The following is a 23,671-nucleotide window of genomic DNA, read 5'->3' on the forward strand; positions in this document are numbered from 1 at the left end:
ATACGAAGGCCTCCAGCATTTGAAACACATCGATACTGGATTACATAGTGGATCAGTGAACTAGACTGCAAGCCACCTGCGGGAAATACTGTAACTACATTTGGAAAGTGCTATTATCAAATGTAAAATTATTTTATGTGGTTCTGTATAATACTTATGGGGGAAAAAGATACAATGCACAATTTGCCAGAGAACCTAAGACTGCAATTGCATCCTTTTCGCTTGACATATTTTCACACATCAGAACAGCTACTTGCAGCAATGAGTCAGGCCTAGAAGTCACAATGATACACGCGACTTTATTGTCCACATACATTTGATTGCCTCCATGAAATGGCTGGACAGAACTCACAAGATTGATACATTCACATTTTTCTTCAACAAGCATCAAAATATTGCCATCTTTTTCTGGTGAAAGAGTCAGAACAAAAACAAAAATTCCACATAATAGAGTTTCTACATGCAAGCACGCACACACACACACACACACACACACACACATACACGCGCACACACGCACAAACACACACGCACACAGGGATATGGGAGTGGGAGAGAGTGGCGGTTTTATACAGATTTGAAGCCAAGGACTCACAATGATGCACATCATGGACGTAGCAGCCGGTACACAATGCAATCAAAACCATATTAATCCCACACCTCCACTAATAACAGCTTTGATTATGTACATTATTTACACTCTGGAATGCACACAGTTACACACAATGGTGAAATACATACACATGCATGCTTCCACACACTCATATGCGTACACGCACACGCTCACATAGATACAGTACAATTAATAAATACCAATACCCCGATACATCAAACAAAATAAATTTCACAAAATTAATCTCTCTCCAACAGGTTGATCAGCAACTAGTCATGGCAAAAACATATCTGGTTTATCTTGCAACTAAACATATTGGAGCCATAATGGAAGAAACATTGTTTTTGTATCCGTGTATTTCTGTAACAATTGGGGAACATATTTTATCTTTACTCATTCATTCATTCATTCATTCATCTTCCGTACCGCTTGATCCTCACTAGGGTCGCGGGGGGTGCCGGAGCCCATCCCAGCCGTCTCCGGGCAGTAGGCGGGGGACACCCTGAATCGGTTGCCAGCCAATCGCAGGGCACACATAGACGAACAACCATTCACACTCACACTCACACCTAGGGACAATTTAGAGTGTTCAATCAGCCTGCCAAGCATATTTTTGGAATGTGGGAGGAAACCGGAGCACCCGGAGAAAACCCACGCAGGCCCGGGGAGAACATGCAAACTCCACACAGGGAGGCCGGAGCTGGAATCGAACCCGGTACCTCTGCACTGTGAAGCCGACGTGCTAACCACTGGACTACCGGGCCGCCCTTTATCTTTACTAAAACTTAAAATATTTGGTGATATATGAGAGCACGTTTGATGTGTAAGTAAATTTTGAAAGTATAAAAAGTGGTTGGATTAAACGGGTTTTGTCGATTATTAAGTGTACCTAATGACTCCATGTTGGGGTACAAATGTAATCATGTGTGATGACCATAAATTAAAGTAAAAACAGTTTTATTGTGAAATATCATTTAAATTAGAATTGACCCCTCATACAGAATTAAACATAGAATTACAGAAATGTAAGATATATATATAGTTCATATCCTGTCCTAAAACCTCAAGATACCACATACCACATGACTATGGGTAGACTGCTCCAGCTCAGGAGAGGCACGTTTAAAAAGGCATTCAGTATTTTTTTTTATTTTGTCATGATTGTGGGTAACTGCCACAAGCGAGCTACATAAAGCAAAATCAAAGCACTAAGAGTTTTTTTTCCTTCTTTTCTAATCATAATTTTAAACTGTTATTAATGAGACAAGGCTTGGTTTCAATGTATGGCTCAATCATTCCAATGACACAGGTGGAAACTATATTGTCAATTGACAAGGGAAAGGTTATTGGTAAAAGAAAACATACTTTGTATGCTGTTTTGTTTTTGTTTTTTTTTTAGTTCGGTTGTCAGATAATGCAAAGGGTTTGGTAGCCTACATCTACTTTGGAGAAGTTTTAGACGATGTCAGCAAATGTTGGGTAAAGCCCAAGCAGAATGTATGTCGATGTGTGAGCTTTCATGTATTTTTATTTTGCACCTGTCTGCACTCTGCCTGACCATCTGCAACATGTTAGGTGTTTGCGGGAAAACCAGCTGCTGTGCATCTGCGTTGCGTGTCCGCTCTGTCTGATCATCTATTCCCTCCGTTATCACACAGCAGGTTGGCTGAGCTCATTACAGCTTGTTTTGCACTTTTCTCCCCATCTGGCTCCTCTTAATAAGACCACTAATATTAAAAGCCTTTAGTTTAAGCAATGCGCTAACACCGTAGAAGATGCTGCTTGGAACTGGGATCCCTCCTTCAACAAAATTAAACCAAACTTTTAGTCGGAAATGTGCAAAACATCAGCCTTCTTTTGCAAAATAGATTGGATATAAAAAGTCGAAGTGCCCCTTTAAAATTGTCGGGGTTTTTTGATGTAAGAGTGAGACTAATATCAATCATTTCAAAGCTTTTCACACCATTAATATAACCTATTACACAACCCAAAAAAAACATTTTGGGGAATAGAAGTACAAATAAACAACTTAAATCATGTGGTTACACCCTCTGGTGCAACTGGTGATGTGGCTTTGTGTAGAATTAACCAGTCACTTTCAAACTCATGTTCAATTGCAGTCAAAACCCAAATGACACCATTTAAAGTGCCGCTGATTATCCAAATAAAGTTCAGCTGTTCTAGTTCTTTTCCTGACAACATTTGCTTTCTTAAAGGTAACACTAACACTGACCGGTGTTAGGAACTGTTCATAATTCCTTCCACCTCGGCAATGACCCTAACCCTGATGTGAAGAAAAGTTTTGGTGATGAGCTGTGTTTGTGCTAAACTCAACTTCCGGTATTGTCAGAAAGTTCGAGCATTTGGGACATTTCTGCAGCCTCTTCAAGGTTGTTGTCAGCCTCTCGGCAGCTTTCCTGACACATTTTCTTCTTGCCTTTTCAACAACCTTGAAGGGAAAACCAGTTCAATTGATGTGGTATATTTTATCCACTGGTAGATGATCTTCCGCGTGTTTTATTGTATAATTAATGCCTTCATTGGAAAATTCTTTTGTACCCGTTTCTAGCCTGATAGCTTCGAAAAATGCTGTGGAAGCTCTCTGCGGCACACTGCTGGTGCGCTAAGATGTGACTACAAAAAAAGAAAAGCCTACTTGAAGACTTGAAATTTATTTGGGGTAAACCAGAAGCATTTTAAATACTGTAGATGCAGGTCGCTGCCGACTCCCATCTTTTTTATTTTTTGATCATGTCTATCTTTTATTTTTACCTCCCCTCTCTACACTATTCCTTTTTGTCAATGGAGTTGCACAGGTTATTGACATGAATGGTGGAAAAAACCTTTGAAATGTCATAGCTTAGTCTCATTTTTTTACATCACAAAAATCATAGCATAGCGTCGACTTTTTACATCCACTACATGAAAGATCCAAGCCGCTTGAACTCTTTTCTCAAATGATCTCTTAGCCCCGTTGTACTATGAAGCTGGTATTACATGAGGACATTTGCCCTGGTATCAGGCAACCGAAGGCTGACCAGACCTCCCCCCACTAGAACCGATGATGCCATCAGGATGGGGATGGCTTTTGTGATGCCAACCAGAGAACCGAAAATCAGGTTCCCCAATACTGCAGCCATCTTACACAGGGCGTTGCAGAATCCAAAGCCTGTTCCTCTGCAGAGACATTTGGGAAGAAGAGAAAAAAAAAACAGCGAAAGAATAAGAGAGGCGTCTTCAAGAAATATACTATGTGTAATCTGTGTCATCGCTGATCATACAACTATGACTCAGGTGCTTTTCAACATGTATAAATGATTTGATATTACGTCAACGGGTCAATTGCAGCATCGATTGTAATTTAAGGCCACCTGTGAGATTCAATCTTCAGCTCTGACATCTTGTGTCAGAAAAAAAAATCAAAATCAATGCATTTCTAGCCCTAATTTGGGTTCAAACCTGTCGGCCAAGGTGGCCGCTGCCATGTACAGTATTACAGTATGACTAATCATACCCTTACCTCCTGGCAGTGGGAAAAGATTCAGTCGTGACCACGTCCAGAGAGTTCCAGGCAGAGATACTCAGGCCATTGTAAAGGCAAAGCATGAAAATCATCATGGATTCACTGGTGCCAAACCACAAGAAGAAGCAGCTGATGCCCGACAACACCATGGAGCCACCTGAAGCACAAAGTCACAAAGCCCATCATAAGGAACCGCAAGGTACTTTCATGAAGGTGATGCTTGTTGCGATCCGAGCTTGGAATCAACACGTCTCCTCACTCGCCATGATGGAGTATAGATGATCATAATTTGAGAAAGAACCTAACCTACCTAACATGGACAGACGGCCTGTTTTATCCATGAGAAGAGCAGACACGATGTTCCCCGGTAGAACGGCCAAGGTACCCAAGAAGTTGATGAAGTAAACCCAGTAGGCGCTGTAATCATCATCAAATGTCATCTGGCATCCGGTCTTGTTGTGGGTGAATGTGCTGTTGACCACCTCGGTGCCGTCGAGCAGCTTTGAGTCGTCAATGTCTGCACACGCACGGACGGATAAACAACACTTCATCAAATCACAATTTCACCCAGAAATGAGACGATAAGAATCCGCTAAAAGCGTCTCACCTGTATTAAAGAAGAATGCGTCGATGAAAGTACAGTTATGGAAATAGGATCCCACCGATGTGACGTCTTCAAAGTAGCAGTTGCGAAAGGTGGAGTCAACAAAGGTGACGGATTTGAGTTTCATGTTGGTGAATCTGAAGGAGGGAGCAATCACATAGTCAGTCCTTTACTTCCTACTTCTTTTTTGGTTTCTATAACTGTAAAGGAATTTCTCAATCCCTTCATGTGAATACAACCGATAAACACCCCAAAGAGAAAAACAATACCGCTATTGCAGAATATGGAAAACCTTCAAAACCCGCGAATCTCAGTGGCCTACCGATCGTTGATGAAAAGTCCGTTTTTGTGTATTTGGTTCTCTAGGGTAAAATTGAAGGTGAAGTCTTCGATGCGCTCGTTGTTGTGAATTTGCACTTTGGAGGCGTATTCGTCTGCCTGGAGGTGTTTGATGACATCAGGGAACCAGACAGACAGACCGTAATACCTGCAAATCAGAACAATATTTACGATCTAAAGACCCCGTCAATTTTCCACGTTGTTTTTACTCCCCGACAGCCTTCGCTATTATCTGTCGCGGCTCCTACTAAGAAGTATTGATCCCGAGATTTGGGATTGTGATTGATTTGGCCAACGTGCATCTTCTCAATATGAAGAGAGCTTACAAAGACAGATATGCAATTGCTAATATTTGCCCGAGGACACTGCACTTGATTCTTCTCCGGCGCAAATGACATTAGAGTGCTCACCCGAAAGACAGCGTGAACCAAACTATGGCGAGTCGCATCATATTTTCTCGCATTGGGTAGTTGAAGCACTTCATGAGATTCAGGTAGATCTGAAGAGGGACAAGAAATGAATTCTGCCGTCAGCCCAAAGACAAATCTGACACGGGAAAAATGGACAGGAAATAAACCTCTGAAAGAACACACCCCGTGGATTTCAGCCTTCATCCGGAAAACAGCCTTGGAAACTGGATTCCCGGATTCCGACTTCAATTCGATCAATTCATCAAGCTGCTTGGGGATCTTTATCCTGTTAACCTGAGGAATAAATAAATGACAATAAGCAATCATTTTATGGGAATTGAAATGGACTACTTTTGATTCTTGATATTTTATGGGGATAGTTTCTTCTGAATGCACCGTAGTAAAAATAATGTTATGCATGATGGGCAGGCAGCTGGTTCGTACATCAGCCTCACAATTCAGAGGTCATGGGTTCAAATCTCCTTCCTGTGTGGAGTTTGCATGTTCTCCCCATGCCTGTGTGTTTTCTGTTAGAACTCAATTTAATAGCGTTATCAATTGTTTAACCTATCTGTATGTAGATCTAATTTCAGTGTACTAAATGCATTGGGAATTCGGAATCTACCTTCAACGTTCGCTCTTTTTAAGAATGACAAGAGTGACAAACATTAAAACCTGGGGTGATTCCGATTTTCTCTAATGCAAAATGAAAATTATTCCACGAAAGCTGATAGCATCAATATTTTAACTACTTAACATGCAGTTCTGGTTGCAAATAAGTCTGAATGACATAGAACTGCTTTGAAAAAAAAATGTCATCACGCAGATGTGATCCCTCTATGAGAGCTAGGGGGTGTTAAAACCTGTCCCAGCTGTGGCAGAAAATAAGCCTCTTTGCTTCCTTTCAAGCATCAAGAAACCAAACCAGAGCGGAGCACCAGGAAGAAATTAAACTCACGCTGAAGACTTTCTCCGGCTGCCCACGCGCTCTCATGTTGGTGTCGTGGATTTGTTTGAGGATCATCCAGGCTTCGTCGTGCTTCCCCACCTGTCAGCAGGCAGCGCGTCAGAGAAAGAGAAAAAAAAACATTTGTGGCATCAGCAGCAGCTTACTAAGCAACAGCAACAGTTTGGAGTCGAATACTGTAGTAGCGCTGCAACAGTGATATTGCATTGAATGAAAATGTTGAGAACACAACATATTGCAGAGTCAGCAAGATTTTCAGGAATAATTTCAAGCTTGAACTTTTGGTTTGTAAACAATTTGCGGAAATGCGCAGATTTGTACCTCGAGGTAAAATCTGGGGCTTTCGGGCATGAAGGTAAGTGCGACCACGGCGCACACGCAAGGCAGAGCACAGACGACCACAAACACTCTCCAACTGTGGAACTGGTATGCTGAGCCCATGCTGAAACTCCATCCTGCAAACAGCGCACGGTATCAGTGGCACGAAGAATGGACTAAAAGAAGAATCTGAGGGATTACGACATGGGATAGTATCAACCAACATTCATTCGACTATGTAACATGGTTTGCCTGAACAATTTGGACATTTTGAACAGTCAATACATTGCATATTGTTTAATTTTCTTTTTTTATGTGTCATTTACAGGGAAACACGTGACGAGACCATGGAGAAATAAACATAAGAAACATTTGACACGGCACAGTCAAGGTTGTGGAGAGATACTGAAGAGCTCCGAGGAACAGATACAAGTCAACCATGGACTGGGTTTGTTTATGTCAAGCGCCACTATGGCAAAAGGATGTCAATTATGAGGCTGTGCTTTATCTGCTAAGATCATATTGCAAACATGGAGGGACCATAAATTATGTGAAAGAGGGCTGGAGATGTTTAGCACTAGGAATGAACGCCTATGATCCAAGAAATGAACTGCGATCAGTTAATTGAATGTGTTGGAAAGAAATGGAGTGCTTTTAGCTGAGTTAAATTTTATTGCACCTGATCTTTGCCTCTGAGCAGTTACCTCATGTATTATTGGTACGCACACACACACACACACACACACACACACACACGCGCACACATACATGTGGTGCAGGTGCAGACATCTAAATGATGTACAGTGGTACGTCTACGTACGAAATTACGTAATTGGTTCTGGAAGACAATACTCAAATAGAAAATTTTGTAAGTAGAGACGCGTTTTCCATGTAAATGCCCGAATTCCGCCCCCAATTGTATTTGTATTGTATTTTTACCTTTCATATCTTGAAGTTTCTTTTGTAAGAAGAGGCAATATTTTCCTGTTGAGGCATTTTGTAACTTGAAAATTTCGTATGAAGAGACGTTCGTAAGTAGAGGTACCACTGTACTAAAAAGAAACAAAAGATATATCTGCCCTATGGGCATATTGATACATGAGGGGGACATTAACAATACTCATTTTATTATTGAACCGATAAAATTCCATGACCATCCATCCATCCATCCATCCATCCATGCACCCATCCATCCATTATCTGAACCGCTTTTATCATCACAAGGGTCATGGGCGAGCTGAAGCCTATCCCAGTTGACAAAAATGAATAACCATAGATTAAAATATTAAAATAAATTGTTAACTCCAACATAGTGTGTATGGGCGGCCCGGTAGTCCAGTGGTTACTTGACTACCGAGTGTCAGTACTTTTGAACCTGTATGTCACTTTGTCGGTAATAAATGAAAAATGAATATTGTAATCGGGCGGCCCGGTAGTCCAGTGGTTAGCACGTCGGCTTCACAGTGCAGAGGTACCGGGTTCGATTCCAGCTCCGGCCTCCCTGTGTGGAGTTTGCATGTTCTCCCCGGGCCTGCGTGGGTTTTCTCCGGGTGCTCCGGTTTCCTCCCACATTCCAAAAACATGCGTGGCAGGCTGATTGAACACTCTAAATTGTCCCTAGGTGTGAGTGTGAGCGTGGTTGGTTGTTCGTCTCTGTGTGCCCTGCGATTGGCTGGCAACCGATTCAGGGTGTCCCCCGCCTACTGCCCGGAGACAGCTGGGATAGGCTCCAGCACCCCCCGCGACCCTAGTGAGGATCAAGTGGTTAGGAAGATGAATGAATGAATGAATGAATGAATAGTGTGTATGCACTTTTTGCCTGTATACATATGAAATAAATCGGTGCAGTGATCGAAGCAAATATCTTGTGCGCAGTGTGTAAACTGTACAAACAACCAACGACAAAACACCAGTAACAACTTAAATGTGCTGCCACTGTCTTTGGTTTTGTGAGGAAGTCAGGAAAAAAAAATCATGCAGCAGTGCCAGCCGTGACCTCCCACGTCTCTTGACACATCGTGCCTCATGGAGATGCTTCTCCACGGGGAACAGTGCCATTATCCATTACCAAGCGTAGGTGGTAGTCAGGAAGCTTGAGGGGGATGGTAGGGAGGGGATGGGGGGTGGGGTGAGGGGAGGGGGGTTATGACAAAAATGTCTTATGAGGATTAATCTCAAAATCTAATCTGCTTTAATCGTGATACACTCACCGCCATTTTTCTAACCAGTTGGTTGATTATTTATATTGAATTTGAGAAGATGCAAAAAAGAATCGAGATCTATTTATGCAAAATATTGTCAAATTTACCTAATCTCACTTTTGATTGATAAACACTCAGGAATGAATTTTTGTATCCAACTGTTACTTTTAAAACAATGACTTTCACACGACGTATTGATTCTGCAGAGTAAATTGGCCTTTTGTCCGACTGCTTTTATTTCTTGATTGTCTTCTTCCGCCATGCACAGAGCGAGTGATACGAAGAAACCGCGAAAGGATGGAGTTGTTCAGCAGTGATTGCCTTTTCTACCGAAATGGAGCTTAGCTTCTTTCACCCTTGGGGTTTGTGTCTCACTCACGCTATTGGAAATCTCATTACTAGGATTCTGTACATAATTGACTATGTCTGGTTGACCAAATCAGGTCTCCTTCACCACTGCTACTCCTGCTTTATTTACAATTACATACATGTAGTCTATTCTCTTCATTTTGGTACATTTCTCATTTTTCCCCAAATGTTTTGTAATTTTTTTTTTTTGTTTGTTTTTCCTTGCCCTCCTGCGGGTTAAGATCAGCGGATGACGTTGCTTTGTGTCAACTGTGGGCATGTGAAGCCTTTTAAGACTGTTTGGTATTAAGATAAGATATCCTTTATTCGTCCCACACTGGGGAAATTTACAAGCTACAAATTTAAAAATTTAAAGGCTACAGAAATAAATGTGACTTTACTTGACCCATATCCGCACTACTTTTAGCATGTGAACGTAGATGTCCAATAAGATTTTAGCCTTTCTGTGCAGCCATGTCAATAAATCTGTCCAGAACTTTCACAATCACTCATGCTAGCCAATGTAACTTAAACAATATTACAAAATGAGCTGTTTTTTTAACCACCTTCATGACATCAGCATTTTCTGTCCTTTCAATGATTGGTCAGGGCAAAACTCGTTACCGCCAACTCCAGCTAGCAAAAAACTGCAGCGATCTGCACACACAACAACTGTCTCTGTTGAGTACGATGTATTCTGCTGAAATGATTTGTCATTTTATTAGACAAATATTGACTCTGAACTGCTCCAGATTTTGTACATGGCACATTTTCATGCAGTTGTATTATTTGTACTGTATTCATTGTTTTCTATTTTGACGTGATAGCGGTGGAATTAAGTGGTGGGTTAAGTCATTTAAATCCTTACTGAAGGAGTTACCAAATTCATGATCTGCTGTCGACTCACACACACACACACGCACGCACGCACGCACACACACACACACACACACACACACACACACACACACACACACGCACACACGCACACACACACACGCACACAAATGCTATCACGGGCTGGCCAAAGCATGGTCTGGCCATAAATCATCTCGAGCACGAGCTTTGTCCTGGTCAGGCAAGGAGAAAAACCTAATTATGCTTGATCAAGAAGAACACTTTGTCAAGATGGGGAGGAGAGGGAGAGAGAGAGAGAGAGAGAGAGAGAGCAAGGAGAGGTAATAAAAGGAAGGACAGAGTTAGAGAGAGCCAACAAAACAAGGTGAGGATGGGGTTCGATGGAAGATGAAAGGTTTTTAGAAAAAACATGAAAATATATAGAGAAAATGAAATAGAAAGCTCTTCTAGTTATTTCATGAATATCCATGGGTGATATGAAATGCAACACACTGATGAAATACATCTTCCACTCTGGCAAAGTGTCCGCTCCGAAGCTTTCATGCATAAAGTTAACCTTTGAAACCTCTGTACTTTGTATCATGGGAGCCAATCAATGCTATTAGGTGATTGTATCTGCAGAGACAACAGTGCTGTGTAATATCTCATCAAGTATCACTTTAACTTGATGCATCTTCAATTCCTAATTCATTTAATGCCTCGTAACATGAAAGATGTTCCATGTGACTAACTGACGGCAAGGAAGATATGGATTGTCTGTGCGCACTGTTGTTGGCAGTGTAACGTGATTTAACGTAAATTTTGTTATTATTAGGAAGCACATTGACAATGTCTCAGACCCCAATTTTGTGGATGTCAAATTTAATAGACGTAAAATCGATCCAATCCACCCAAAACGTCATAATTATACAGTAGTAGGGAAAGTGTGTTAGTTCCAGATTTGGCCACTGCTGAATACTGGCGCTGCGGCCAACACATTGTGGCTAACAGACAGAGAGTGATTCACGTATTTCAGGGTTATGACTGTTACAATACAGACTGGAGCAAGGGGCAATTTCTTTATGGATGGCATCCAATTGTGACGTAGGTCAAAGACTCGCCCTAAGTTCCCGGCTCTTGAAAGTGATCAGTTGCACCCCATCAAAACCTCCACAATCACCAGTGGAAAAAGTAATTATCTAAAAATATATATCAAATCATTTTGCACTATACTCTGCATTTTTAGCCCTCAAAAACCACTTCAGTTAAACAGACAATCAGCTTGAACAGATGACCCCTCCCACCTATTAAATGGAAGCTCCACTGAAGCTTTTTTGAACCAGGTAAATAAAATTAACATGACACTGAAGTATCAAGGTTGGGCCAATAATTTTTGCATGACTGTGTCTGTGCCATCAGTACAGATGCAAAGAAATGCTCCTACATTAAAAAAAAAAAAGTCAGGTTATGGAAGTAAATTTGTGAGTACCCGGTATATTGAAATTAGATTTTTCCGTATCTCGAAAAATCAGGTCACTCGTAGGCGACTCTGTAAAAAGTTTTTTAAAAATCTATACTGTATATACAGTTTTTTCAAATCTATACTTTATATACAGTGCATGTCTTCAATCTGACTTATTCCAGCGAGTGTGAGCACGTAAACTCACCATAATGCGGTATTATGGCCCAAGCCATGGCGGATGCGTAGATCTCGCCAATCATCCAAAACATACACAGCCAGCTCAGGTGTTCTCCTCTTTTCTCCCTCGATAAAACCTCTGCAAAGAAAGAGAAGACAATGGGCACTGCACCTCCTATCCTGCAAGAAGCACAGAAAAGTGCAAATTAGAGATTTTCAACTGGGACACACAGGAGCTGCATGAGCCGTTGCATTTCTTTTTCAACCTTAATTTCATGATGTGAGTTCCTTAATGAAAGAATGGGGCTTAAAAGGCTTTTCGATCACAATATTACTTGGATTACAGCACAACGTGACACACACTATACAACCTGCCTTGACATAAAGGTTGCAATGACAGTTTTTAATTACGGTAAGCTACAGTTGCAATCACTGCAGTAATTCCCAAATGAACAGTTTCAACATCACTGCATTAGTACAAGTATTTACTATTGTAGTGAGATAAGTTTTCTCAAAGCATTTACAGTCTCCTTATGAACCAATCTTAGAAAAATACACCATGTATTTTATGTTATTATTGTGTTATTGTTGTTGTTGTTGCTTATGATTAAGGTAATTTCAATTAGGTGCATTGGATTTGGACTGAGAAACACTTGCTGGATGAAACACTGGGTAAAATGCACTGATGAGAGCCACCACACATTGTATTGCTCAGTTCTGATTGACACCATTTGCAATACGATTCAAACCACAATCGTAATCCATTCACACTCCCATCTAAACCCGTGGGCAATTTAGCAATTAAACACGTTTGGCGGATTTTTGAATACCCGAACAAAACCCACGCAAACAAATGTGGAAAATCCAAACAGAGGTGTTCCAACAGAGATTCAAAGCCAAATTCTCCTGGCTATGTTGTGGATGTACTCACAACTCGTTCCCTAGGAAATCAACCACAATAATATACATAGCGTCGATAAATGAATACGTTTCTGACATCTGCGGAGGGAAAAAAAATCATCTTAAGAACATCTTACAGCAGCTCGGTCAATTTTTCAGGTGTATCTCACATTGGAGAATGTGTATTTTCTTCGCAATAAAACTGTAGAATTCACATTGCATTGCACCTGCAGTGAAAGTTGATGTCTCAGGGCAAAACATCTGATCTATATTTAAAGTGTTTTAAAGTCCTTGTGCTGCTGCGTAGTTTGAATTAGGCTTTAAGTGATCATTAAATGAAATCGATTGCAGCTTTTCGTCAGCAAAGGGAGTAGTAATGAGGATGGAGACCGCAACACTTGATACAAAGGGATGGCAAGTCCCTGTCTTGACTTTCACAAATCATTTGAGCAAAGGAATTGGCGCTTGCGTGACCCCGGATCTCAGCAGTCTTACCCGAACCCTGCGGCGATGCGGCAAACAAGGAAGACGCCGTAACCCTGGACAAAAGACGACAGGAAGGCGAAGAAGCCGTTTGTGGACATGCAAATGAGGAGGCACTGTCTTCGGCCAACTTTGTCTGACATTCCTCCCCAAAAGAATGCGCCCAGCATCATCCCCAGGTAAACAATGCTCCCTGCAAAGAGAAGCAGAGAGACAGAACTTGACTTTCTTGTAAAAATCTTCCAAAAGAGTTGTGGTCTTTCGAAAGGTTATTTACACATAACAGGATTCATAATGCGTTCTTCGATGGTTTGTTGAAGGCTACGTGATTAGCTCCGATGGAAACTATAACTGTAGCTTAACCTTTTCAGGGACAGCGTTTACTACAGTGGACAGCTTACATATGTTATCATGTTACAGGGTGAATGAAAGGGTTACATGCTGCGGTGCATTTAACATTTTTTCCGAATACATAGCGACTGCATATAGAAACATCCTCAATGCATATTATAACATTGTCTAAAATCTATTTCTATGTTGTAGACACTGAGCTAAGAATGTTTTTAGAATGTAAGTCTTAAAAAAAAAGACAGTTCTGCAGGCGAAATGTGAAGAATGAAAAGATAGAGCAACATTAGACTTGTGCTTTGATTAGTGCATAAAGTTCTTAATGTCTGAGTCCATATGGAAGCTGTTCTCACAACAAAACCATAGACTGCAACCATTTTCATCACATTATGTTCCTTTTTTTTAAATAAGATGAGATCATTTGTCCATTGATCATCATGCTTGCCATTGGAAAGAAGAATTACTTATTCTGGATAGTCTGGGTGGCAAACATCAGGTCTTGCTTGATATGCTGAGCTACACAATGTACATAGTGTATATGACCATGCAGTACATTTTATTCACCTTCATTGCACTAAACCTAACGGCAAGGTGTATTTACGCTCGATCATGTCTGCAGAAATCCTCGCTTTAGCTGAGAACAATATCTGTTGGGTCCCCGTAAAATTCTTTATTGTGCCAAATTTCACATGGGCTGCATTCGGAACAATGCGGAAACGGTGCATCATAAAGCAGAGAAAACACACTCCTTATATCTTGCATCTTTGAAACTTCATCAAGGGATTCAGTGGTATAGGCAGACAGGCGCCAAATTGAACAAGAAAGCACCTGCGCTCCCTCCTACATGCAGTGCATTAAAAGCAGTTGACAAATGAATCCATCCTACACAGGACAGTCAATTATGCAATGAATTTATCGATGTTCTCTCCAGCTTGCTGCACGCCATCTCGGCGCATGATGTCAGCAATGCTGGCCCCAATAAAGAGCAGGGCAGTACACTGTAATGTCACATATACTGTAACTCAAAAAATAACATCACGGCACAAAGAGAGGTCTGTCGCTAAATGCTAAATGGCCAAAAGAAAGGTTGGGAGTCATCTCAGGGCAACCTAATTGTGTTTTCTGTGGCCACAAGCAATGGCTTGTGAGTCTTGAAAATTTCTCACTGGTCACACTGCCTCTACAAGGATGATGCTACACAGTATATAGAAAAATATTGCTGCCCTTTTTAATAACATGAGAAGGGAAATATCGACGGCTCTCTGTACCTGTATAATGTAGTGCAGCTGCAGCAAACTACATCCACAATTAGTTTGCTTTGACAGTGTCAATGAAAATAATGAAGAGGTAAACATACTAAAACAAAAAGTCATAATATGTGGGAAAAAACTCTAAGAAAAAAAAGGCACAAAATTATGGGTAATTCAGGGTACCTAATGTTGTGGCCAGTGATTGGGAAGAGTCTTATTCCCAAGGTGCGTAAAACAATGCAGGATTGCATCGGGCTGACATTCAGTCTATAGTCAGCTAATCAATAAAGAACATATTTGAAACGATTAAGCTGGACAGGAAGGCATTTTAATTAATGAAACTTCAGCACGTTGTACGGTTACACACTGCTGTTCCGCCATTGATTTCAATGAGAAAAAAACCCCAGAGCTCTTATGACTCTGCAGACAAAGAACAGGAACAAAATCGATACACATCAGCTCAGTTGAGGATATTTTCAAGACAAATTGCAGCTGACAAATTGCGGCTGACTGTAAAACCACTGAGAGGAAAACAAAGTAGCATTTCTGATACATTATGTAGAGAACGGTGTGAATGGAAGCAGCTCGTACACAAGCATCATTGACGTGAGAAAAACACTGCAGAATTTTTGATGTGGCGACCCGCATGGCCTTGGTGCGACGTCAGGAAATGACAGTGTGTCAGAAGACTTGTCAGACTGAACCAAAAGGTTTTGGCCGATGATATTGTGTCAGCATGTCAAAACACATCAGTCACAAGGTGAAACCCGTTCAAGGATGCAATGGAAAACACATATGAAACACTGCATAAGAATGATAATTCACCATCGATTCATAAAACAACTAACTTGAATGTTTTAGCAAATAATTATCAACTTTTAACGTCAGCTGTTCAACAGTCCGGGCTCTCCATTTGTCGTATTTTACGCTTTATAACGCACCCCCCATTTTCAATGGACGACAGGTCTGGACTGCAGGCATGCCATTCTAGTACCAGCACTCCTTTATGACGAAACCACAGTCTTGTAAGACATGCAGAAAGTGGCTTGGCATTGTCTTACTGAAATAAGCAATGGCCTCCATAAAAAAGCTTTTTGGAACGCGTTGCAACCATAACATTCTAAATTAATGATTATTAGCTAAAAACAATCATGTTCATCAGTTTGAACATTGAACATCTTGTTTTCAGGTGCAATCAATTAAACATAGGTTGAGCATGATTTGCAAATCATTGTGTTGTTTTTTTTAATTTACGTTTAACATAACCTTAACGCAACTTCACAGGGATTAGGTTTGTAAAACAAAGGCAATCTTTTTTAAGTAAAAATTTCCACTGTTAATAATGTAAACCTTAACATAACATTATACACTGTCTATAAATAAAACCCCCAAAAAATCAGGGACCTGAGCTCTGCTTCAGACAATCTGCTGGGACTCCAAATGTTTTTTTCGTTAGTTTTTTTGGTTTTTGGTATCATTGGTTGTCCATTGGTAAATTTGCTGAGGCCATCACGTGTTACATAATGAATGAATGATAAGAGAGGGAAACCACCATTTTAAATATTAGCGCCTAGGTGGTTCTAACAATGGGTTCGAAGGAAGTGAGAACGAAAAATGAGATGAAAAACTGTGATGGATAAGAAAAGAAAGAATGGATTCCAATGTTTGCCTTCCTATTATACCCCGAGAAACAGCCTCCAATTCCCCGGGAGAGTGGTGGGAGAATTGAGTTGCATTCAAGACTTCTCTTATTTCATGCTTTGATGCTCATTGCTCTCAACATCAAGAAGTGCTTCGGCACCATGCAAAACAGCCTCCTTGCTTTATTCATACCTACTCTTAATACACCATATAATACAGTTCTAGTTCTCCCTTCCTTTTTCTCTCTGGACATGTCTGCTTTCGGACCTCTGTTTGATTCCTTCTCTCAGCTTGTATCCTTTCTGGTGTTATTAGTATGAACATGCTAAATGTAATCATTTTCCGGAACAATTTTGTGAAGACATAAAATAGAGTGGAACATTGGTTCCTTGCACAAGTAAAGGAACTTGAAACGTTCATAAATCAAGGTAATATCTCCCATCGTAATGAATGGAAAAGCACTTAATCCGTTTCAACCCCAAAATGTTATCCTTTTTTTTCTTTACACCCTTGTGTGGTTACAAATAAATCTGATGTATCTGATGGAAAATTTCATTTCAACAACTAAATAAAATGAAAAATCTGAGTAGGTCAGCATGAAATGGAACAAAGCTGAATGATAGAGACTAATATCTCCACACACTGTGACATGACAGATACAAATGCTAGTTTAACATTCTAAACAGTAACATCAATCTATCCATCCATTTTCTAATCCGCTTCTCCTTACAAGGGTCGTGGTCGTGTCGGAGCCTACCCCAGCTGTGTTTGGGCAGTACGCGGGGGAAACCCTGAACTAGTTGCCAGCCAATCGCAGGGCACACCTAGGGACAATTCAGAGTGTTCCATTAACCTGACATGCATGATTTTGAAATGTGGGAGGGAACTGAAGCACCTGGAGAAAACCCACGAAGGCACGGGGAGAACATATAAACCAAACACAGGAAGATCCGAGCCAGAATGTGGACTTCTGCATTGTTAGGCGGACGGGCTAACCAGTCAACCACTGTGCCGCCACTAAACAGTCTTTTCCTCTTTCTCATACATTTTCGATATATATTCTCACACTGAGAATTACGTTTGTACTGCGTTATGGGTCGTGCGTTGGATTCCGAGCTTCCACCTTCTGCCACCACTGCGGAAAAGCGATCAAAAGTCACATTCGTGGGCATGGGCTTCCAATCAAATCCACACGACAGTGGTGAGCCTTGAGTGCAGAGTTAAAAAAAAAGAAAACTGATTTGTCAGCATCAGCCATGGTCCAGTCTCCATTACAGTAACAAGTGAAAATAATTCCCATTAAATCAAACAATGCCAAATGGGAGAGAGTCGTTAGATATGGTTGACTACTGGCTGACATTGCTGGCCAAGCCCCTTTGGCTCCACCACCCTGACGCCTTCCGCGCCCACACATATAGACATGTTGCCACCCATTGGCGGAGCTGCAGTGCTCAAGTGCTGGTAATCTCTGCAGTGACGCTGTCATCTTACCGCAGTTTAGCTATGCTCAGCTGCTCTTGGACCCCGGAGCCCTACACAGAGGGGCTGGCAAGACGGGTAAAAAAAAAATGAGATAGAAAGAGAGAGAGAGACAGAGAGAGAGGGGATAGGGACTCAGCAGATGGAGATGGAGGTTGATCATACAATAAAGAGCAGAGACTAACTGATACTAAGATGGGGACAGGGTGAAAAGACGAGATCCTGAAAGTGAGTGGGGAGAATGGCTTCTTAAGTGACAATGAAAATGAGGGAGAAGCGAGGGGTTGTATCATGGTGAAAAATATAGCTCACGGGAACCAATAAGTCATGATAGGGTGGTGAGTTCTTCTTGTTTTACGTGCGTGAGATGATGGCAAAGCCTCTCACTGACAATGGTGGTGTGCTGAATAGCACCAGTTTGCCAGCATCCTGCTCTGATCCTCCCACTCCTCCCTCCCCATTACTCTTAATTTGGTAAATCTCTCAATCTCGGAGCTCTCCCTCCTCCTTGAACCCCCACCCCCACCCCGCACACACACACACACACACACACACACACACACACACACACAAACAACGCGTCCTGTTACAATCAACATTCACGTTTTCACATTTCAAATAACTGTATCATCCAATCAAATTAAGTATGATACATTGAATATTTCATCATAAATAATACGCTTACCAGATACTAATTAATTTCCATCCCTGTATTCAAGATTTCAAACAGACAGTTCAGAAAACGCAAAAACTTTTTCAATTCTGATGTCGATCACGTCAGAAAATAGTCAAACAAGTTGGTCATTGTTTTCCAAAGTAAATGCCGATGTTTGCAAATGTCCTGTTTGGAAAAGCACAAAGGTAATCAATCGGTCTGCTTTCGCAAATAACTTCAGATGCTGTAAATATTTACTGTTGGGAGGCTGAAATTTTGAGGTTTTGGACACTTTTCAATTATACAAGGCATTCAAACGATCAATCGTGATATAAAATTATTATCTGTAACTTTGATAAATGATTAGTTATCGATTAATCGATTAATAGTTGAACCTTGATGCTACTATACTGTGGCAGCTCAGTTTACAGATTGCACAAAGAACTCTGTGAATCCGGCTACAGTATTTTTAAGTGAACCAATTACTGAATGGCAATTTAAAATGGATTCGTTTTGCATTACATTATGTGTTTGTCACAATCAATGTATATTATGATTATATAATCATTCTACACAATTTTATTCAGCACAGCACGGCAATTATCTTGGGGGGGGTTGTTTTGTTTTTTTGCCTATAATTAAGTGTATTAACACTGAAAACTCCTCACTGATGCCATCTAGGTGCTAGTAATCATGTAACGCACGCTATCTACGCTAAAGCATAGTACTACAATATATTCACACACATATACACTCACTCGCCTAAACAGGGAGGAGCCTCAAGGCAATCGGTAGGGGGGACAAAGAGTGGAGAATGGAGGTGGACGACTCAATAAAAGAGAAGCATGAGGAAGGAGAGTGAGAGGGAGGGACAGAGGGTGAGGGTTGGAGTCACGAACAAGGTCGAGCGTGAATGCCTTCGAGACCTCGCTTGACTAGAGAGGAAGAAAAGCGCTTGCATGGATACTTGGAAAGGGACAGAAAACTAAAGATGTAACATCTCAACCATGGGGATAGAATGAAAGCAACAAAGACATCCAGTCCGCTCGCAAACGATAGTAGGTCACATAACAGGGCAAAGAGCTCAGATTGAGTTATTTCATCTCTGCGTAATTTCTTCATTCGAATGTCATTGCTTGGTTTGCGATTTCTGTTCACCCCAAAGTTGTCTGAGGGGGTTTAAGCCATGTGGCTCAATACCAAACTCATCCAATCACATATTCGAGGACTTTGCTTTGGACACTAGAGCAGAGTTGTTTAAACACTCTGGTACTACAACACTACTGGTATACTCTAAAATGGTTCAATGATTTTGTTGTTTACGATGATACTAGTGCAGTGTGTTATACCGGAGACAAATTCCTTGTGTGTTCTACATACTTGGCCAATAAAGATGATTCTGATTCTGATTCTGAACAATTGGGGTCAGTGAAGTGCTAGGTTGATTCATTGCTTTAGAGAAGCGTCGTGACTTTGGATCCATAAAATGTAGAGTGTTAGCCTAACCGCTATGCGTGATGATGATGTGACCCAAACGACAGCATATCCTCAATGTACAGTACATCCCAAACTCTTTTGTGTGCCTCTCTGGCACTCTGACACAGGTAGTGAGTGAGTCATTCCCTGTGCACGGCATTGTGTTGATGGATTATACACCTACAGTCATCAAGACTGCTGGGGCTGCTGCTCAACACACGAGGACAGCAATACTTGCAACCCCCTTAATCCTGATACCAGACTTGTGGACTTTTTTTTATTTTTCATATGTGACACAAATATAGACTGAAGCATGACATGCTCGCACACAGTACATGCAAGTGGGAGTAATCCTTTCGTTTCTTATCAAAATCAGGTGTGGCCCCGTTATGAAAGTATATTGGAGATTGCAGGGTTGCAAATTCAGAAACCAGCTGTGGATTAAAAATATGGAGGACAGGACTGGTTTCTATAGAATTTCCATTCTAAAACTGTAAACACCATATTGGATTCATCCAATATGGTATGGTAGGAATAACATTCCTACTAATGTTATTTGTTTGTAGCTGCCAAAAGTAAGACACATGAAATGCAAATACACGCTCACACACACACACACACACACACACACACACACACACACACACACACACACACACACACACACGCACACACACACACACAAACAAATAGAGACACGGATTTTCTCACCTAACCATCCTGAGCTGGAGTCAGGTACACACATGTCTGTTTCGGCGCTTGGAAGCACAAAGCCCACCACGAACACCTCAACGCCATCTGACATGAGGGCCAGTCCGAGAACCAGGAACAGCTGCCACTGGAACCTCCCGTGGCCGCACTCTTGGATGATGAGCTCGTACTGTTGTGCCAGCTCCTCCTCATCAGCCTGTCGTTCCTGCTCCAGCTCTTTTCTGTCCCTCATTGCGTCCGACATCGGTTGCCCAAGAGCCACTTGGCCCTCCTTATGCTTTCTGTCGCCTGTGTAGGGAACCCCCTGGTATTCGCCCTCGTAGATCTCGTCCTCATCATCGTGACCCTCCGTGGCATCACTAGAGCCTTCGTCATTGTCATGGTAACCCTCCCCATCTTGCCTAGGTGGATTCCTATAGAAATCCTCATCGTCGTCATCCTCATCGTCCTGAAATCGTGAATAGTTGTGGTGGGATTTATACTCATCGGCAGCGCGGTCCGCCACCTTGATGACCTTCTTTGTCGCCTGCCGCTTTGCCTCCTTGACTATATCCTTGGCCCCTTTAACCAGGGAAGTCCTGTTATTGTAAGTGTCCTCCATCCTGGCTAAAGCAGTTGGTACACAGGGAAGAAGAAGGACAGGTTTGCACTGGGAATGGTCAGCTCACTAGGTCTGAAAAAGCAGCAAGGACCACAACTCATTAGTGTGCTGTCACCACAGAATAAAAAAATAAAACAACAACAAAACATTCAAATCATAAAGCAAGATCAGACGGGTCGGCAAGTGTAAGAGGCAAGTCATTTAAAAAATAAAATACAATTTTTAAAAAACGGTGACGCCAAGTTGAGCAGAACTACAATGTGCTCATGTTCCCCAAACCGCCATCAGATCCATAATTGTGACAAACCTCAATGTGACTCCTCACTCAAATTCTCTAAGGCCTTTCAATCATGCAAAGACAATGTTGTATGTTGTATTGCTGGAAAAATGTCATGTAATCCAGGATTCATGAAGCTGAGCGGTTCAAATGATGAATGTGTCCATGGTTGGATGGCTTTTCTGGCTGTTCCTTATTTCATGCTTTGCCTTTCGGTAAAAACAACAAAGCACTCAAAAAGGATGCAGAATCTGCCGAGTCATGTTCTGTTCTCTGGTATTTAAGATAAAAAAAAACGTTAGCTAAAATTCATTCACCAATAATAACGAAAAGGGTTACTTTGACTCAAGTGACAATCCAACCATAACTTGTCATAGTTCATCTGTACACTATGACAAAGCATTTGTGAAATTGAGACCCAGTGTGATTCATTATTCCATGTTGCGTAACTCTCGTCATTTAATACAGTACATTAGAAACAGACATCAGATTTGTATGCATAATAACACACAAACAGTAGAGGTCCTTTCCCAGCCAATACAAATGAGAGGGAGACCCCAGTCTAATGTAATCTTACACTCGCTCTCAAACTATGATTCACAGTTTCAAATTCAATTTTGGAAGTCTGGCCTGCTGTTACCTTCTTATTAACGTATGGCAGATGAATGTATGCATTAAAATTGAAATTGTAATGCTGGCTATTATGTTATAGTATAATTTGCATTAAAACATGCTTCAGGCGGGGATGCATTTTTTTTGGTACTTCTCTGTTTATCAAATACATTGAGAGATTGTTGCTTCTTTGATTGCTTGTTTTGTTCCATTACTGTGATTATACTTGATTGCACTCCTCATACAGAAGTGTACAGGTTGTTCATAGCCTATCATTGGTGTATGGCTAAAACCTCAAATGTGAAAATTTGGTTAAATTCACTCATTTCACATATCTGTACGAATGGTCAGTCCACCTGCATGTGCCTTTTTTAAACACTGATCAACCAATCTGAAGTTTTGGTTTATGGTTGAACAAACACGCTGATTTTGGGATCTCCTGAAAAGTGATTATTTTGCACCGCTCTTGGTGTTTCGGCGCACTGAGTTGCCTCGCCCCCAACTCATCCGACAATTTGGTCACACGTAAACACACAATCGAGGGTGCAAGGTGGTCTCCAACCGCCCATATCAGATGCACGGCTGAGTCCGTTTCCATCATCCTCAAGGGGAGAGCTTGCAGTTTACCTGCCAATGTCATGCTTGTTTTCAAAAAACACTTGACGGGTTATGTAGTATGTCATTTAAAACACACACACACAACACATTCAAAAAGGTCAATATTACCTTGTGACTGTGTATTATAGTTGTTTTAATTTTATAAAACGAGTATTTTTATTTTCAGAATATGGATTTATAGCATTATGGAAAAGAGCTCTTCACTTATTTGCATTGAATTGACGTGAGGCTAAATCATCTCTGGACTGACTTAAGTGTAGGGCATGCAGAGCTGTCCAGAGTGCCCCCTCCACATGCGTCTCAGGGCTGTTCACCACAGCCTCTAATGAACACTGAAGCCTTGTCAGGAGAACACAAATCACAGGGCCAGCTCCAGCTCCCATAATGCAATTTTACTGGACAAAATGACACTGCTGATTCAAGGTGACTCCACTTATCTCTTTGGCTCATTGGATGACTTCTGTGGTTATGAGCAAGGACCAATCTTTTTTATTTTTTTATGTCGCCATTTGCATCGACGATGGTTTGGATTGTCATAAGAATTAATCAAATGACAGCTTTTTGGAAATTGGTGCGGTGTCATTTATCAAGCAAATAAACCATTATGGTAACTTAAGAGAGTATTCAAAATGGATGCAGCGTGCCTCAGAGTGGGACAGTAAAACTTTCAAACTAATTCATCCCAGATATGGTGATGGAGAAAAAAAACATTCTCAAAATGTATAATGAATTCCAGGGATAATTTTCAAAGAATGTTTAAATATCAGCAGTGTTTGTGTAAACGAACAAACATTTTCTGCTGTTTTTTTCAATCTAAAAGA

General features: G+C 41.2%; 1 protein-coding gene across 2 annotated transcripts in view; it reads right to left on the reverse strand.

Annotated features, from left to right (window-relative positions):
- Positions 1 to 2,656: 2,656 nt before the first annotated feature.
- The window catches only part of sv2ca (synaptic vesicle glycoprotein 2Ca), a 29,824-nt gene continuing 8,809 nt past the window's right edge, over positions 2,657 to 23,671 (reverse strand). For both annotated transcript variants that reach the window (XM_052068416.1, XM_052068415.1), the window contains exons 2-13: positions 20,743 to 21,415; positions 13,195 to 13,375; positions 11,828 to 11,979; positions 6,778 to 6,911; positions 6,448 to 6,537; positions 5,673 to 5,783; positions 5,490 to 5,578; positions 5,063 to 5,227; positions 4,744 to 4,877; positions 4,447 to 4,653; positions 4,134 to 4,293; positions 2,657 to 3,790 (exon numbers count right to left, since the gene is read on the reverse strand). In XM_052068416.1, the coding sequence (XP_051924376.1) occupies positions 3,607 to 3,790; positions 4,134 to 4,293; positions 4,447 to 4,653; positions 4,744 to 4,877; positions 5,063 to 5,227; positions 5,490 to 5,578; positions 5,673 to 5,783; positions 6,448 to 6,537; positions 6,778 to 6,911; positions 11,828 to 11,979; positions 13,195 to 13,375; positions 20,743 to 21,343 (2,208 nt within the window). In that variant the 5' untranslated portion in view covers positions 21,344 to 21,415 and the 3' untranslated portion in view covers positions 2,657 to 3,606. The remainder of the gene's footprint in view (positions 3,791 to 4,133; positions 4,294 to 4,446; positions 4,654 to 4,743; positions 4,878 to 5,062; positions 5,228 to 5,489; positions 5,579 to 5,672; positions 5,784 to 6,447; positions 6,538 to 6,777; positions 6,912 to 11,827; positions 11,980 to 13,194; positions 13,376 to 20,742; positions 21,416 to 23,671) is intronic.

This window comes from Hippocampus zosterae, chromosome 6 (genome assembly GCF_025434085.1).
Source record: "Hippocampus zosterae strain Florida chromosome 6, ASM2543408v3, whole genome shotgun sequence".
Classification (NCBI taxonomy): domain Eukaryota; kingdom Metazoa; phylum Chordata; class Actinopteri; order Syngnathiformes; family Syngnathidae; genus Hippocampus; species Hippocampus zosterae.